Source organism: Vulpes vulpes, chromosome 14 (assembly GCF_048418805.1).
Source record: "Vulpes vulpes isolate BD-2025 chromosome 14, VulVul3, whole genome shotgun sequence".
In the NCBI taxonomy this organism is placed as follows: Eukaryota; Metazoa; Chordata; class Mammalia; order Carnivora; family Canidae; genus Vulpes; species Vulpes vulpes.
The window spans coordinates 14,325,764-14,339,085 of record NC_132793.1 but is presented as its reverse complement, the minus strand read 5'-3'; the positions used below and the strand labels follow the sequence as shown (position 1 = coordinate 14,339,085).

The following is a 13,322-nucleotide window of genomic DNA, read 5'->3' as shown; positions in this document are numbered from 1 at the left end:
AGACTCTGGTGGGGATGCATAGATGCATGGATGGATGGATGGATGGATGCGGAGGCTGGGACGCGGTGCCCCCTTGAGGGAATTTCCTTTGAAAGAGAGCGAAATTTTAAGCTGGGAAACTAACTCTTTTCCTTGAAATGTCACCCGAGCCCCAGCGGTGGCCTTCCCGTTTGCAGGGATGGAGGGAACTTCCTCAGGCCTCTCCATCCGCGGTGGGGACACTTTCGGTTCTGCTGGAATTCCCGGAGGCTGCGGGGAAGAACCGTGGGGGTGGTCCCTGGGGCATCTTCCCAGCACGTGGGGATCTCTAGTCTATCCCTTAGCCTTCCGGGAAGACTGCCAGCTCTCTGTCCTCTTCAGCGTGGCCTCTGGGCCCCAGGGGCGAGGAGGAAGTGCTCTTCCTGGGCCCACGCGCCCTCCCCTGCGCCTAAAGCGCGTCCCTAAACTCCCGGGACAGTTAGACTCCCGGGAATGTTCAGGGGAACTCCCGGTGCTAAGGGTCTCCAGGAGCTCCGCCCTGCCCAACGAAGCCGGCCACGGTTGGTCCCCGAAGACCCCGCCCATCTCCTGGGCGGGGCGGGCGGGGGCAGGGGCTGGGGAGTTACTAGAGACGGTCCCCGCGCCCCTACTCCACCGCCTGCTATTCACCTCGCCATGGTTCTCCTGCCTCTGCGCTGTCTCTTCTGGGGCTCCTTGTTGACCACCGTGAGTTGAGCTTCTGCTCCGACCCGAAAGGGGATTTGGGGACTTGAGAGTGGGGAAATGGGAAGAGAAGCAATATTTCGGGGACGGGACCTTCCCAGTTGATTTTGGGGGGACAGGAGCGTAGGTAGAAGTTGGGTAAGGTACCTCGGGTCCCGACTGGACCAGGTAGGCTGCTTCTGTCTCCTTCCAGGTTGGGGTCCCAGGTAGCCTACAGAGGGCGCGAACTAGGGGCACTGCAAGAAATGTGCATCTCCAGCGTGGATGGGGTTGGGATTTGGGGAGCCTCAAGCCTTTATTTGGTCAAAAGACTGAAGTCTGGGTTTGCCTCAGAGGCTGGCCGCCTGGAAGACTGGTGAGGGGTTTCAGAGGCGAGAAGGGAGGCCGGACAAGGGAAGAGGCGGATCTGGCCGGTTTCCTGTTCCTTTTCGTTGTGGACAGATGCTAGCCTCTTGTGAGTGGTTATCATAGTCTGGCCATCTGGGGCTGCCTTCTTCCAGAGCATCTTGTGGGAACAAGCGTGGGTGCTTCTTTAAGAAGGCAAGGAACTTTGAACTCTCCCACCCCTACCCCACAATCCTGGGTGATCCAACCTAGGAGGAATACCCAAGGCTGTGTCGCTGCCTCATTGAATTTAAGATGACATAGAGGACCCCTGGGGGTGGTGGTGGTGAAGAGTTAGTGGGACCCAAGAAAGGGTTAGGAGACCAGCAGGGGTTTCTCCAGGTACCAGAAAGTCTCAGTTATGCCCAACCAAGCATGTCTCCGGGATTTTCAGAAGCCCACACTTGACTCACTTTTTGTTTAAGTGTATTTTTGTAGTTCCTCATTCTGGAGGCTGGGAATTCCCCAAGTACCTGCCTCTCTCATCCCAGCCCCTCTGGCCCCCCCACTGGTTTCAAGGGCTGTAGTTTCTGGCACTGAAGGCTGAGTAGGAAAGACCCTTGGAGGGGTTGGGGAAGGGAGTCAGCAGCAAGGGAAGAGAGTCAGTGGGGAAGCTGCTTTGCTCCCAGAGCTTTCATTTTCACTCTAAGCCATGGTTCTTACTTAGGGAAAAAGGAGGCAGGAAGAAGGTGGAGCTGGAGAGAGGAGGAGGAGGAGTCTTGTAGGAGGGATTGATTGGAGGAAGAGCCAGGGGAGGTAAGGTGAAGGGTGATCTGGGCTTCTCATGAGCATACTGCCAACTTTGGCTCCAGGTAGACTGGGTGGTGACAATGGCAAGGGCTACTTTTGAGAGCTTCCCGTGTGTCAGGCTCTCAGCAAAACGCTTTACATGCATGCATTCTTGGTCTGATTTTTTCAACTCCTCCATTATACAGATAAGCAAACTGAGGCTCAGAGAGAGGAAATAACTTGCCAAAGTTCTCATAGTTAGGTGGAACCTGGATATAAGTCTACCTCTGCCTGATTCCAGAGCCTGCCTCTGGGAGCCTTGGTCCTGAGATGCTTTGTGTCAGAAGGACTGGAGCTATGGAGCAGGAACTGAGGGTTGACGAACCTTCAGAGAAGGAGCTGTATTTCTCATGGGTTTGAAAATGGCACAGAGGACTTCCGTTGCACTGGGAGTCTGGTGGGAAAGTCCATAGGGTTGCAAGAAGAAACAACAGACCTTTATATTTCCCTCCCCATTTGGAGTAAGGTGATTCTTTTTTTTTTTTTTTTTTTTTTTTTTTTATTTATGATAGTCATACAGAGAGAAAGAGAGAGAGGCAGAGACACAGGCAGAGGGAGAAGCAGGCTCCATGCGCCGGGAGCCTGATGTGGGATTCGATCCCGGATCTCCAGGATCGCGCCCTGGGCCAAAGGCAGGCGCCAAACCGCTGCGCCACCCAGGGATCCCTGGAGTAAGGTGATTCTAAGTAGTTTTCTCACCCAGGCTGAATGAGAGCCACCAATTAGGCAGAATCCAGAGTGTTAGTCATCCCAGCAGATATTTGCTACATATTTATGGTAATTGAAATTACTATTTAATGAGCCTCTACTATGGGCTAGCTACTGTGCTAGGCTGCATACATGTATTCATTCCTATTTTCACAACCTTATCCATGGAGTGGTCAATACTCCCATTTGAGAGATATGGAAACTGAGGCTATGAGAAACAAAATAACTAGTAAGTGTTACAAAGGCAAGATCGGAGCCTTAAGCGCTTTGACTTTCAAGCCTATGTTCGTTTTCACTGGCTGTTCCCAAAGTGTGGCATGATTTTAGGGAACACGTGGATATAGAACTAAACAACAAAAATTCACTTTATACTTTTATTAAAATCCTTCTCATTTTTTTCAAGGAGGAAGTCTCGGAGCTAGAATATAGTTAAAACCTCTCCAGCACTTGCTAATCCTCCTTTTTAAACAAAACCTCCTTCTTAAACAAAAACCAAGAGTGAGCTTGGAGAAGAGGCCTGTCAGCAAGCAGAGCAACCAGCTGGGTTTTAATAACATTGCTGTGCTTCTGAAGTTGAATTTATTTTTAGGGTTACCTTTTATTTATGAGAAGTGATACTGGCTCTTCTCTCATGGCAATGCTATAAGGTTTACATTTAAAATCGATGCCCTTAAATTAATGAGAAGTAATTAATAGCATGGCTGGTAACTGGACGGAATAAAAATAGTACAGTCAAGACCTAAGTTGATGGAGATGGGGGAGTATTGAGACCAGAGTTCTCATCGGATTCTATTTCTGTGTGGCTGTGGGCAAGTGCCTCAGCCTCCCTGGACCTTCAGCTTACCATTTGTAAAGCAAAAGCAATGGGTTTTATCTTGCCAGCTTCACAGTCCTGACATTTCGTCAGGGAGGCGTTGGATGATCAGATGACGAGGGTTTGGAGAGGGGAAAGGGGTGGGGAGCAAAAGAATAGAAGGAAGCGGCCAAATACTAAATATAGCCCCAGCCAGAACTAGGACTAGCTGAAGCCAGACAGCCTCAGGACTCCAGGGGAGGTACGGGAGCCTTCATGTGCTTCTGGGTCTTTGGGAGGAGGAAAGACTCAGGAGTCAAGCCAAAAGGCAGATCTGTTTAGTTCAGAGAATATTGTGATGTTCCAGCGCAATCGCTTTGTAAAATGCCAGACCGATCCTCTGGGTGCTTTTATAATCACATCAGTTGGCAGTTTAGTTAAAAACAAACACACGAAGCAATATGCAGGCTCCATTTTTTCTGCTTTGGACTTCACTTCAGTTCTAACCTCTGTCCTGGCTGATTTCCTGCCATAGAGGCTGCAGCAGAGATTTCAAGATCCCCTCAAATCACCCAATTCTGTTTTTAGGTCTACCCAGAACCACGCACTGCATGCAGAGAAAAGCAATACCTAGTAGACAGTCAGTGCTGTAATATGTGCCCACCAGGTGAGCTGCTAAACCCTTGGCCCCAGAGTGCGACCCTTCTTAGTTTGCTGGCAGAGGCAGACTCCAAGTGTCTGCTGTCAACTCGAGTCTTAAATGACTCCTGCGAGTCTTCCCATCCCTGCCCTGCTGTCAGAATGTTCTGGGTTCCCTCTCTGCCTACCCAAGACCAGGGTCCCAATCTCTCCCATGAATCCCAACAGACTATGGAGTCTGGAAGGGTCCGAGAAAGTCATCTTTGAACCCCTTCGCCCTAAAACCCCAGTCTGTTCAGTTTTTGGTAAGTGTCTGACTCATTGAGCTGGCGGGAGCCATCTCATTTCCCAATGTTTTGCAGGAGAGAAACTGGTGAATGACTGCCTACATACCATTGACACGGAATGCACTCGTTGCCAAACAGGCGAATTCCTAGACACTTGGAACGCAGAGAGACACTGTCACCAGCACAAATACTGCGACCCCAGTGCGTGGGCTGCTGGGGAAGGGGTGAGCGGGAGCTAGGCTGATAGTCTAGCTCATTCCTGACAATGCAGCCTTAGCTTTTTTTTCTAGTCAAGGTCGATTCTGATTGGCTGCAGTCTGGGTTGTACTGTTTGTTAAACAGTTTGATTCCCACCCATACTTGGAAGAGGGTCTAAGGAAATAAAAGCAGGATGTGTGAGGAGCAGATCCCCCGAGGATGACTGGTAAGAGGTCCTCATCCTTCCTGCCATCTCTACTCAGACCTAGGGCTCCATGTCGAGAAGGAGGGCACGTCAGAAACAGACACCACTTGCACATGCGATGAAGGTCTGCATTGTACCAACGCTGCCTGTGAGAGCTGCACCATGCACAGCCTGTGCCCCCCTGGCCTGGGAGTCAAACAGATCGGTATGTGGCCTGTCTGGGAATCAGCTCCTCAGGCAGGAGAGAGGAGCTGAGGCTCCAGGTGAGGGGGTGGGCCGTGGGCACTCAGCCTTGGAGGCGGAGGGACCCACCTGCATTGGTATCTCCGCTTGGTGAGCAGGAAATGGAACCTTTCTCATCCTGCCTCCAGCCCTGGGTATCTGCCTTGGGAGGGCAGTGGGAGGAGGCTTCCTAGAGACTGCAGCGGTCAGGGAAGCTCTGTGCTGGGGGACAGCCAGTGACATAGGCAGTTCTTCCTGCCCTGCCTATCCACCAGTTCCCCTGAGAGCTGGACAGGTGGTCCACTGTGATGACGAATGCCACCTCCTCCCTTCCAGCTACAGGGGTTTCTGATACCGTCTGCGATCCCTGCCCCATCGGCTTCTTCTCCAATGTGTCTTCTGCTTTGGAAAAGTGTCACCCTTGGACAAGGTACAAAGATTCATTCCTTGTGTTTCCTGCCATAAGAGGGACGTGAGACTACTTCCATTCTATCTGGCCACCTGTCCTTTAGGCCCTGCTCCCCATGTCCACACGCTTGTGGACTCATAGAACTTCTAAAGTATCCCCGTGGCTGACCAAAAGGCCATTTTTCAGCCTTTTTTTTTTTTTTTTTTTTTTGCCTGGTGTATCTCTGGTGGTAACAGATGCTGCTGATCTCTCAATCTTCATGAAACTCCCTTCTTGGGGGCACCGCGGCACCTATCTTGCTTTCCTTCTACCCCTCCTCTGCTTCTCCAACCTGGTTTCCTTGGCCTTTGTTCTAGGCTTTACTCTCCAATCACTATGCCCACCTCCCCTGAGCATCTCATCTGTATCCATGGTTCCCAAATAACATCTCGATCTGTGTCCTAGGTCCCAGACAATCACATGCCACCACTGAGGGTCCACCTCCATGCAGGTGATCCACAGGCACCAAATGGGCTCACTTGCCCACCCCTCTCACCCTGTGGGAAGACAGTCCCATGGGTCTGGGCACTTGTCCCATGGTCCCTCCAGAAGCAGTCACCAGATCTTGTCCATCTGGTCTTCCGGATGTTTTGGGATCCCATCTCATTATCTTCACGGTCATCACTGTGGTCTGGATGGTGCTTTCACCTCCTCACCAGCCTCCCTGGCTCTGCTCTCTCTCTGCACCCTCTCGCCAAAGTGAGTTTTCTACAGTGTATTTTGGATCACGGCACTCCCTATTTAAAATGCTTCATGGCTCTCTGTGTCTTGAGGACGAAACCCAGACTCCTTCGCACGGGCCCCAACCTTCCAGCTCCACTTCCTGACTGCTTTCCGCATGCTACTTTGTAATCTCCTCAACACCGTCTGTTCTCTTGCATCAAACTCTCCTGTCTGGAATACCCTTAAACACATGCCTAATTAACTGTTTACACTTAATTCTTAAAAAATGGGTAAGACAGGCTCATGGGATACAAGGCACAAAAGGGCCTATGGTGATAAGTCTCCTTTCACTCTGTTCCTCAGCCACTTGGTCCTCCCTGGAGGCAGCTACTGTTCCTTGTGTGTCCTTCCAGAGATTCTATGTACAAACAAATAAACACACATACACATGCAGACACATGTATTTTCCACACAAATACTAGTATTCCATATGTACTTTATTATTTGTTTCCTTCTGCCTTGCTCCAGTAGACTGCAGATTCCTTCAGTGTAGAGAGTTGGCTTTTTTTTCCCTTCCAGTGATGCATTCCTTATGCCCAGAACAATGCCCAATGCACAGTAGGTGCTCAATAAATCTTTACTGATAAATGTTGAATGATAACCCGGGGGCATCTTGGTTAGTAGAATCAGAGCTCTGGGTTCCAGCCTCAGAACAGCTTAGAAAGGACGTGACTCTACAATAAGTGTGTGACCCTCTGGGCCTTGGTGCCCTCGTTTGGAAAATGCGAATGACTTTCATCTCACAAGGCATGAAGAAAAGACACATAGGAATGTCTGTTAGATGCCTAAGCACTGGTATGTATGTGCTTTCTTTGAAGCTTTTCAGCTTTTTTCCCCACTTTAGAAGTAAATTTCTTGGTGATGTTCTCTTCTATCTACTTCTCCTGGGACCATGTCTTGATCATCCCATATCGAGATGCCTGCAAGGGCCTCCTGGCTGTCCACTTTTCCATAATTTCTCCTGTGAGCTCTCTGGCCCCCTGAGTGCTGTCACTGGGTAGTCATCTGGTTGGATGCTGATGCAACTTACCAGCTGAATCCGGTTGAAACCTTCATGGCTGATTACCAGTGCTCTAGTTCTAAAGCCCAATTTTGCATAGTTCCCTAACCTCATCTGGCATGTTCCCCACCCCCCATCACCGAATCCTTCAAATCACGTTGTCTTGCTTTAGCCAGAACGTGCTGCTGGTCTAAATTTACATCCTTCAGGGCCACTCAGATCTTGCTTCCACTAGGGCAGGCTTTCTGGACAACCCTTAACCTACAGGTTCTCAATGGAGCGATTCTTCTTTCTGGGGGCACATCTGGCAATATATGGAGATATTTTGGTTGTCACAACTGGGGAGGGGCTGCTACTGGCATCTTGAGGGTAGAGGCCAGTCATGTTGCTAAGCATCCTACGAGAGCACAGGATAGCCCTGCAATAGAGAGAGATGTAGCCCCAAATGCAGTAGGGCTGAGACTGAGAAGCCCTGCCTTAGGACTAAACTCATTACACCCCTATTCCAGCTATTGTGGGCTTTGTCTCCCCTTCTCTGAATGAGTCCCAGTTCACTTTAGCCTATGTGACAAAGCATGGCACTCATTAGAGACTCTCCAACTGATTATTCCTCCTTTAAGATGTTTTTTCTCTGCTCTCATGAATTCCATGCGAACAGAGTCTGTGTCATTCCCATAATAATCAGCATAGGAGGCTGCATACCATCCATGCTCAGTGAACCTGAACTTGTTGGTTTTGACGGTCTCCCTCGGGTTGGAAATCTTGTGGTTGGGGAAATTTAACTTCTCTTTCTTTCTGTTCCTCGTGTGTGTGTGTGCGCACATCTGTGCACAGCTGTGAAACCAAAGGCCTGGTGAAGGTTCAGGCGGGAACTAACAAGACTGATGTTATCTGTGGTGAGTCTTGGGGAATGGGCCCTGGCAGCAGGCCCGGGAGGCAGGGAACTGAAAGGGAACACTGGTGGTGAAAGAGGGAGAGCAGGTGACATGAGAGGAGGAGGCAGCTTTTTGGGGTTGAGGTATCCCAGCTTTGCCTGGGCCAGTCACCTCCTTACTTTGAGCCTCAGTTTCTTCATCTGTGAAATGGGATGATAACAGCAGCTCCCTTAGCAGCTTGGGATAAGTGCCTGGCATGGGTTCTTGTACTTTGGACGTGTTCTGTCAATGATCTGCTGCCACCATGCATCTCAAGCACCAGTGTGGTGTGACATTGTTCCTCTCGGGGCCTCGGTTTTGATTTTAGAATGAGAAGGTTGACCTACAGCATAATCACAGACTCAAGGATGGGCAGGTCATGTTAATGAGTTGAAAAGTCACAGCTAAGACAGAGACACTCTGTTTTTTTCCCCTTGGCAGGGCTGGGGCTGGAGTGAGGTGAGTGAGACACTTGCCTTGGACACAGTATTTAAGGAGGTGCCAGGAAAATGCAGTCATCAAGATAAATAACATTTAATACATGTTTTTTAAAAATCAAAGCTAATGTAAAAAAAAGTCCATAATGAACAAAATATCAAAATTTACAAAACAAACAAACAAACAAACCCTGTGATCCAGCCCCACCTCACTTGCCTCAGCTTAATCCCAGCCCTGGTTCCAATAAAACTTTACTTAAAAAAACAGGCAGTCAAGGATGCCTGGGTGGTTCAATTGGTTAAACGTCCGACTCCTGATTTTGGCTCAGGCTGTGATCTCAATTTCGGCTCAGCTCATGATCTCAGGGTCATGAGATTGAGCCTGTGTGGGGCTCCCCACTCAGTGGGGAGTCTGCTTGAGATTCTCTCCCTCTCCCTTTGCCCCTCCCCCACTCGTGCTATCTCTCTATCTCTCCCTCTCAAATAAATGTATAACTCTTAGAAAAGGCAGCCGAGGGCAGCCCCGGTGGCACAGCGGTTTAGCGCCGCCTGCAGCCCAGGGTGTGATCCTGAAGACCCGGGATCGAGTCCCATATCGGGTTCCCTGCATGGAGCCTGCTTGTGTCTCTGCCTCTCTTTCTCTCTGTGTCTCTATGAATAAATAAATAAAATCTTTAAAAAAAAGAAAGAAAAGGCAGCCGACATGTGGGCCATAGTTTGTTGATATTATTTTTCAAAACATGACATTAAAATATTATCAATATTACTATATTGATTACTGAGTTTTTTTGTTGTCCCCTTAGATTTTGTCCCAAGATGAGTGCTTCACTTGCCTTCCCCTAGTCCCTGGTCTTTCCTTCATATTTCCATTTAGGATAGAGTCTTAGGCCTAAGAAACACTTTACTCCCCCCCCCCCCTTCCTCTGTAACAAATGCTGATGGACCTCAGCATTGGGCACAGAGTAGGGAGGGATGGGGCATGCGGTGAGCTGGTGGAGACAGCTGCCACTCCTCAGTTCTGGCGAGGGGTGCCAGGTGGGGCTACCGGCCCACTGTCTCTGGATCTTTCAAAACTTCTTAGAGAAACCAGATATCTTGATATTAAATATGCAATCCCCTAACTTTAAAAAGATGAAAAATATTTCAAGAATTCTTTTTTAATGTGCTGGTTACACTAAACACACCTGGCCTCATTTTTGCCAGGGCCACCTGTTTGAATCCCCTGATTTTAGATAAGTTCAGGCATGGAAGGATTTTAGAGTATAGCCAGGTGCAACAGCTTTGGGCATGGGGGCAGGGGCTGCTGCTGATGGGGAGCCATCATTGAAGTCTTGATTTCTCCAGGTCCCCAGCCTCGGATAAGAGCCCTAGTGGTGATCCCCATCATGATGGGGATCCTGCTTGTTGTCCTGTTGCTGTCTGCCTGCATCCGTGAGTCCCCAGGTGGGGAGACAATGAGGGAAGGAGGGAGGGAGGAGATGGTACCGTAGAACTGGGCACCTGTTTCCTGATTTGGCTTCACCAACTGCCCATCCCATCTTGTTTTTCCTCTCTCTCTCTCTCTGTCTCTCTAGGAAAGGTGGTCAAGAAGCCAGAGAATAAGGTAGGTTAGCTCTGGGAAACAGCTCAGGGTTTTGGCAAACTGGAAAGAAAGCCTGACTCATTGTTGCCTCTATAGCAGTACAACTGATTCAGAATCTGCCCCTGTGGCCAGTGGGGAGGCAGCAGAATTAGCTACTTTCACTCCCAGTGCTGGGCTGCAGGGCTTTTCCCCTTCACCCCCTTGCACCACCAACCTACATTCATCTCCAGAGTTAGTCTCCCCATGCGGCAGCCCTGGCACCGTTTGCAAAATCTGATGTTTCCTGGCATTTAATACATGGGGAACCATGTCTCTGGGGGCGTTGGTGCCAGGTCACTGGGTGGGGGTTGGTGGGGCAGCTCCTCGGATCCACTGACTTCCACTCTGGAAGCTTCTCAATGCTCTCTGTGTGGCCAGCAGGGGGCAGGAGGCACCCATTGAATCAGCACCCACCCTCCCTTTGGGAAAGGGGAAGGGGGCTTGTGTTTGGGGGAGGGGTCTCCTAAGGGAAAGGCTACTCAGAGGTGTTGGGGGGGGGGGGCGGGGGAGGGTTGGCTACCTCACACCTTGGCTGCCCTAAGGTTATGTGTCAGGACCCTGTGGAGGACTTGGAGGAATTTCCTATGCCCCCGCACTCCATTGCTCCGGTGCAAGAGACCTTACATGGGTGCCAGCCGGTCACCCAGGAGGACGGCAAAGAGAGCCGCATCTCCGTGCAGGAGAGAGTGTGAGGCAGCGTGTGCCCAGGAGTGTGACAGCGTGGGAGAGTGGGCGTGTGGCCGGAGAGCCTGGAGCTGCTGGAGGGGCATGAAGGGGCGGTGCTCCTCTGCCTGCACCCCTGTGCTGCAGAAACAGAGAACCTTCCACCCCACCCCTGGAGCCCATTCCACCTCCCAACTTGCTTTTAAAGATGGAGATGAATCTTTTGGGGGGCCAGATAGTAATATCCACCAACCCAGCATTTCAGGGCCCTGAGGTGTATATCACGGTGGTTTCTACGAGCCCAGGAAGACACACGAAGAGCCATTGTGGCATTGTTTGTGACAGTGGACAACTGGAGGCCACTTAGCTGTTCAGCAGCAGGGGACTGGCTAAATAAAATTTGTAATATATTTATACAACAGGATCTCAGAAACACTGTCGTGAAAAAAAAAAAAAGCAGGTTGCAGAATGATGGGTATGGAAAAAAATTTTTTTAAAGCACCTGCCCCCAAACAATATGATGTGTGTAAACATAACACACTAAGGGACATGTAGATATGACAAGTGTTCTGGAAGGATACACAGGAAACGCACAGCTTCAAGAGTTGTAATATCTGGGTTGGGGGAGAAGCATTGGGGAAGGGTTAAAAGAAGGTTTGACTTTTTTCCCCCAAAAGGAAAGTGAGTCCATTTAATGCTTATATAATTAAAAAGTCATCAAACATGTATAAAGGAAAATGGGGGTGGAAATGCTGAGTGACATGAGCTGTTTCACTTGCTGTCAGGCTCACAGAATTAGGGCACTTGCTGAGGATAATAAGAACGTCCCCAGGCTGCTGCCCTTCTGGGGCGGTTTCCATGTGTGCTCACATTTGGCATTGTGTTTGGAAAACGCTCTCCTCATTTTATGCATGTTCATAAAAAAACAGCCTTGAGGGCAGGCAGGGTCCACATCCCTCTTTAACAGAGGTGAAAATGGGAGCCCAGAGAGGTAAAGGGACTTGCCTGTGGTCACACAGCAATTCTCAGTGGTGCCACTCAAAGCTCACCACTCTCGGTCCTATGCTGCTGCTTCCAGATTTTCCTGCTCTCTGGAACCTACATCTGTAGCTCCTTCCTGGGGAGGTCCTGGGCCTCCCACTTCCTTCTGACCTCCCAACTGCTACAGGAGCTGCCTGCTTCTTGGTCAGATGGTGCCCCCTTCCCCCCAGCAGTATCTTAGGATAAAAATAAACCATCCTGTTCTCTTTTCCTGCTGTGCCAACTGAGGGGGAGCCTAGCCAGGAGGAGCAGCAGATGGAGTGGGAGCAGAGGGGAAGGGAGAGGAGAGGAGGGGAGAGGAGGGGAGGGGAAGGGAGGGAGGTTATAGGACAAGGAGAGGGAAGAGCCACACAAAGCTCCTGGACAAAAATTCATGGTGAGGATGAGACCAGGCTGGTTCAACCCAGGGAATCTCAACCTTTCCCCCAGCAAGAAGCTGCCTTGGATTCCCCCGTTATGTCCTTCTGGCTGGAGGGTGAGGGTGGAGAGGGCTTGTCCTGGATGGAGACTGGGGGCAGCTGAGAGCCAAGAGAAGGGCACCTGGCTTGGCAGACATCCCAGAAGAGCTTTAAGAACCATTTGGATGAACCAGGTGGAGACATTTGGTTTAGAAAGCAGAACAAAGTGGTGGTTGCGGGGTGGAGAAAGAGGAGCTTTGGGACTGCACCCTTATCCTCTACCTAGAGTCCAAATCCTAGTGTCACTTACTTCAGTGCAGGGCAGTATGGTGGAAAGAGGCAAAAGACCGTCCTCAGTCACCTATTGTCTGTGTGATGTGTGACCTTGGGTGTGTCATTTTCATCTCTGAGGAGCTTAGTTTCCTCATCTGGCAAATGGAGACCATACCCCATACCCCTAATAGGGGGTATTTTTTTTTAAATAGGGGGTATTGAGTCTTCTTTGTGTTCTCCTGGGTCAGAGGTTCTCAATCTTGAGCAGAGGTCAGAACCACCTATCAGACTTATTAAAAGATTGGCTCATGGCCAGTGTTTGATTGAGTAGGTCTGGGATGGAGCTCAGTAATTTGCATTTCTAACAAGTTCCCTAGGTGATGCTCAAGCTGGTGGTCCAGGGACCACACTTTGAGAACTACCGCCCTCCCACAGTTTCCTATTAGGAGCACTAGGGATGGATTGCCTGGGGGGCTTTCCCTGGTTTCTAAAGCATGCTTAGTGCAGGTATGCAGAGGGTCAGCTATACCCCGGAGAGTTAATGCCCCCAGAATACTCTCAACCAAATAGAAATGAAAGGTGGAGGATAGATGCCCCAGCCTCCTTGCCCTTGGAAGGGACAAATCTGAAGGGCAGTGTAGGTTTTCCTAGGTTTACTAGCAGGATCAAGCCCCAGGTGCCCCTCTGCCACTGGTTTCCTTCCCTCCCCTGTCTCCACTCCACCATCATGCCCCCCACTGGTGCTTGAGTTCAATCTCCGAATAAACTACCTGGATTCTTTCCTTATCACACAGAGTCTTTCTGGGAGGGGCTCCCCCTAAGAGTCAGCAGAGCTCATGCATGAGAAGGTACAATTTTTTGTATCTCAGCGTCTCTG

The 13,322-nt window shown here is 50.1% G+C and overlaps 1 protein-coding gene across 8 annotated transcripts; it reads left to right on the top strand.

Annotated features, from left to right (window-relative positions):
• The first annotated feature begins 588 nt into the window (after nucleotides 1–588).
• Nucleotides 589–11,982, top strand: CD40 (CD40 molecule). Of its 8 annotated transcripts, none has more exons than XM_026014735.2 (9): nucleotides 589–705; nucleotides 3,965–4,043; nucleotides 4,378–4,503; nucleotides 4,764–4,910; nucleotides 5,264–5,357; nucleotides 7,933–7,994; nucleotides 9,794–9,880; nucleotides 10,024–10,052; nucleotides 10,613–11,152. In XM_026014735.2, exons 1-9 carry the CDS (start codon nucleotides 655–657, stop codon nucleotides 10,760–10,762), a joined length of 825 nt encoding a protein of 274 aa, XP_025870520.1. In that variant the 5' UTR covers nucleotides 589–654; the 3' UTR covers nucleotides 10,763–11,152. The 8 variants fall into 8 exon arrangements, with proteins under 8 accessions (XP_025870520.1, XP_025870518.1, XP_072591831.1 ...); XM_026014733.2 differs by having other exon boundaries at nucleotides 9,794–9,892; XM_072735730.1 differs by lacking the exon at nucleotides 10,613–11,152 and adding an exon at nucleotides 11,812–11,982 and having other exon boundaries at nucleotides 591–705.
• The last annotated feature ends 1,340 nt before the right edge of the window (nucleotides 11,983–13,322 follow it).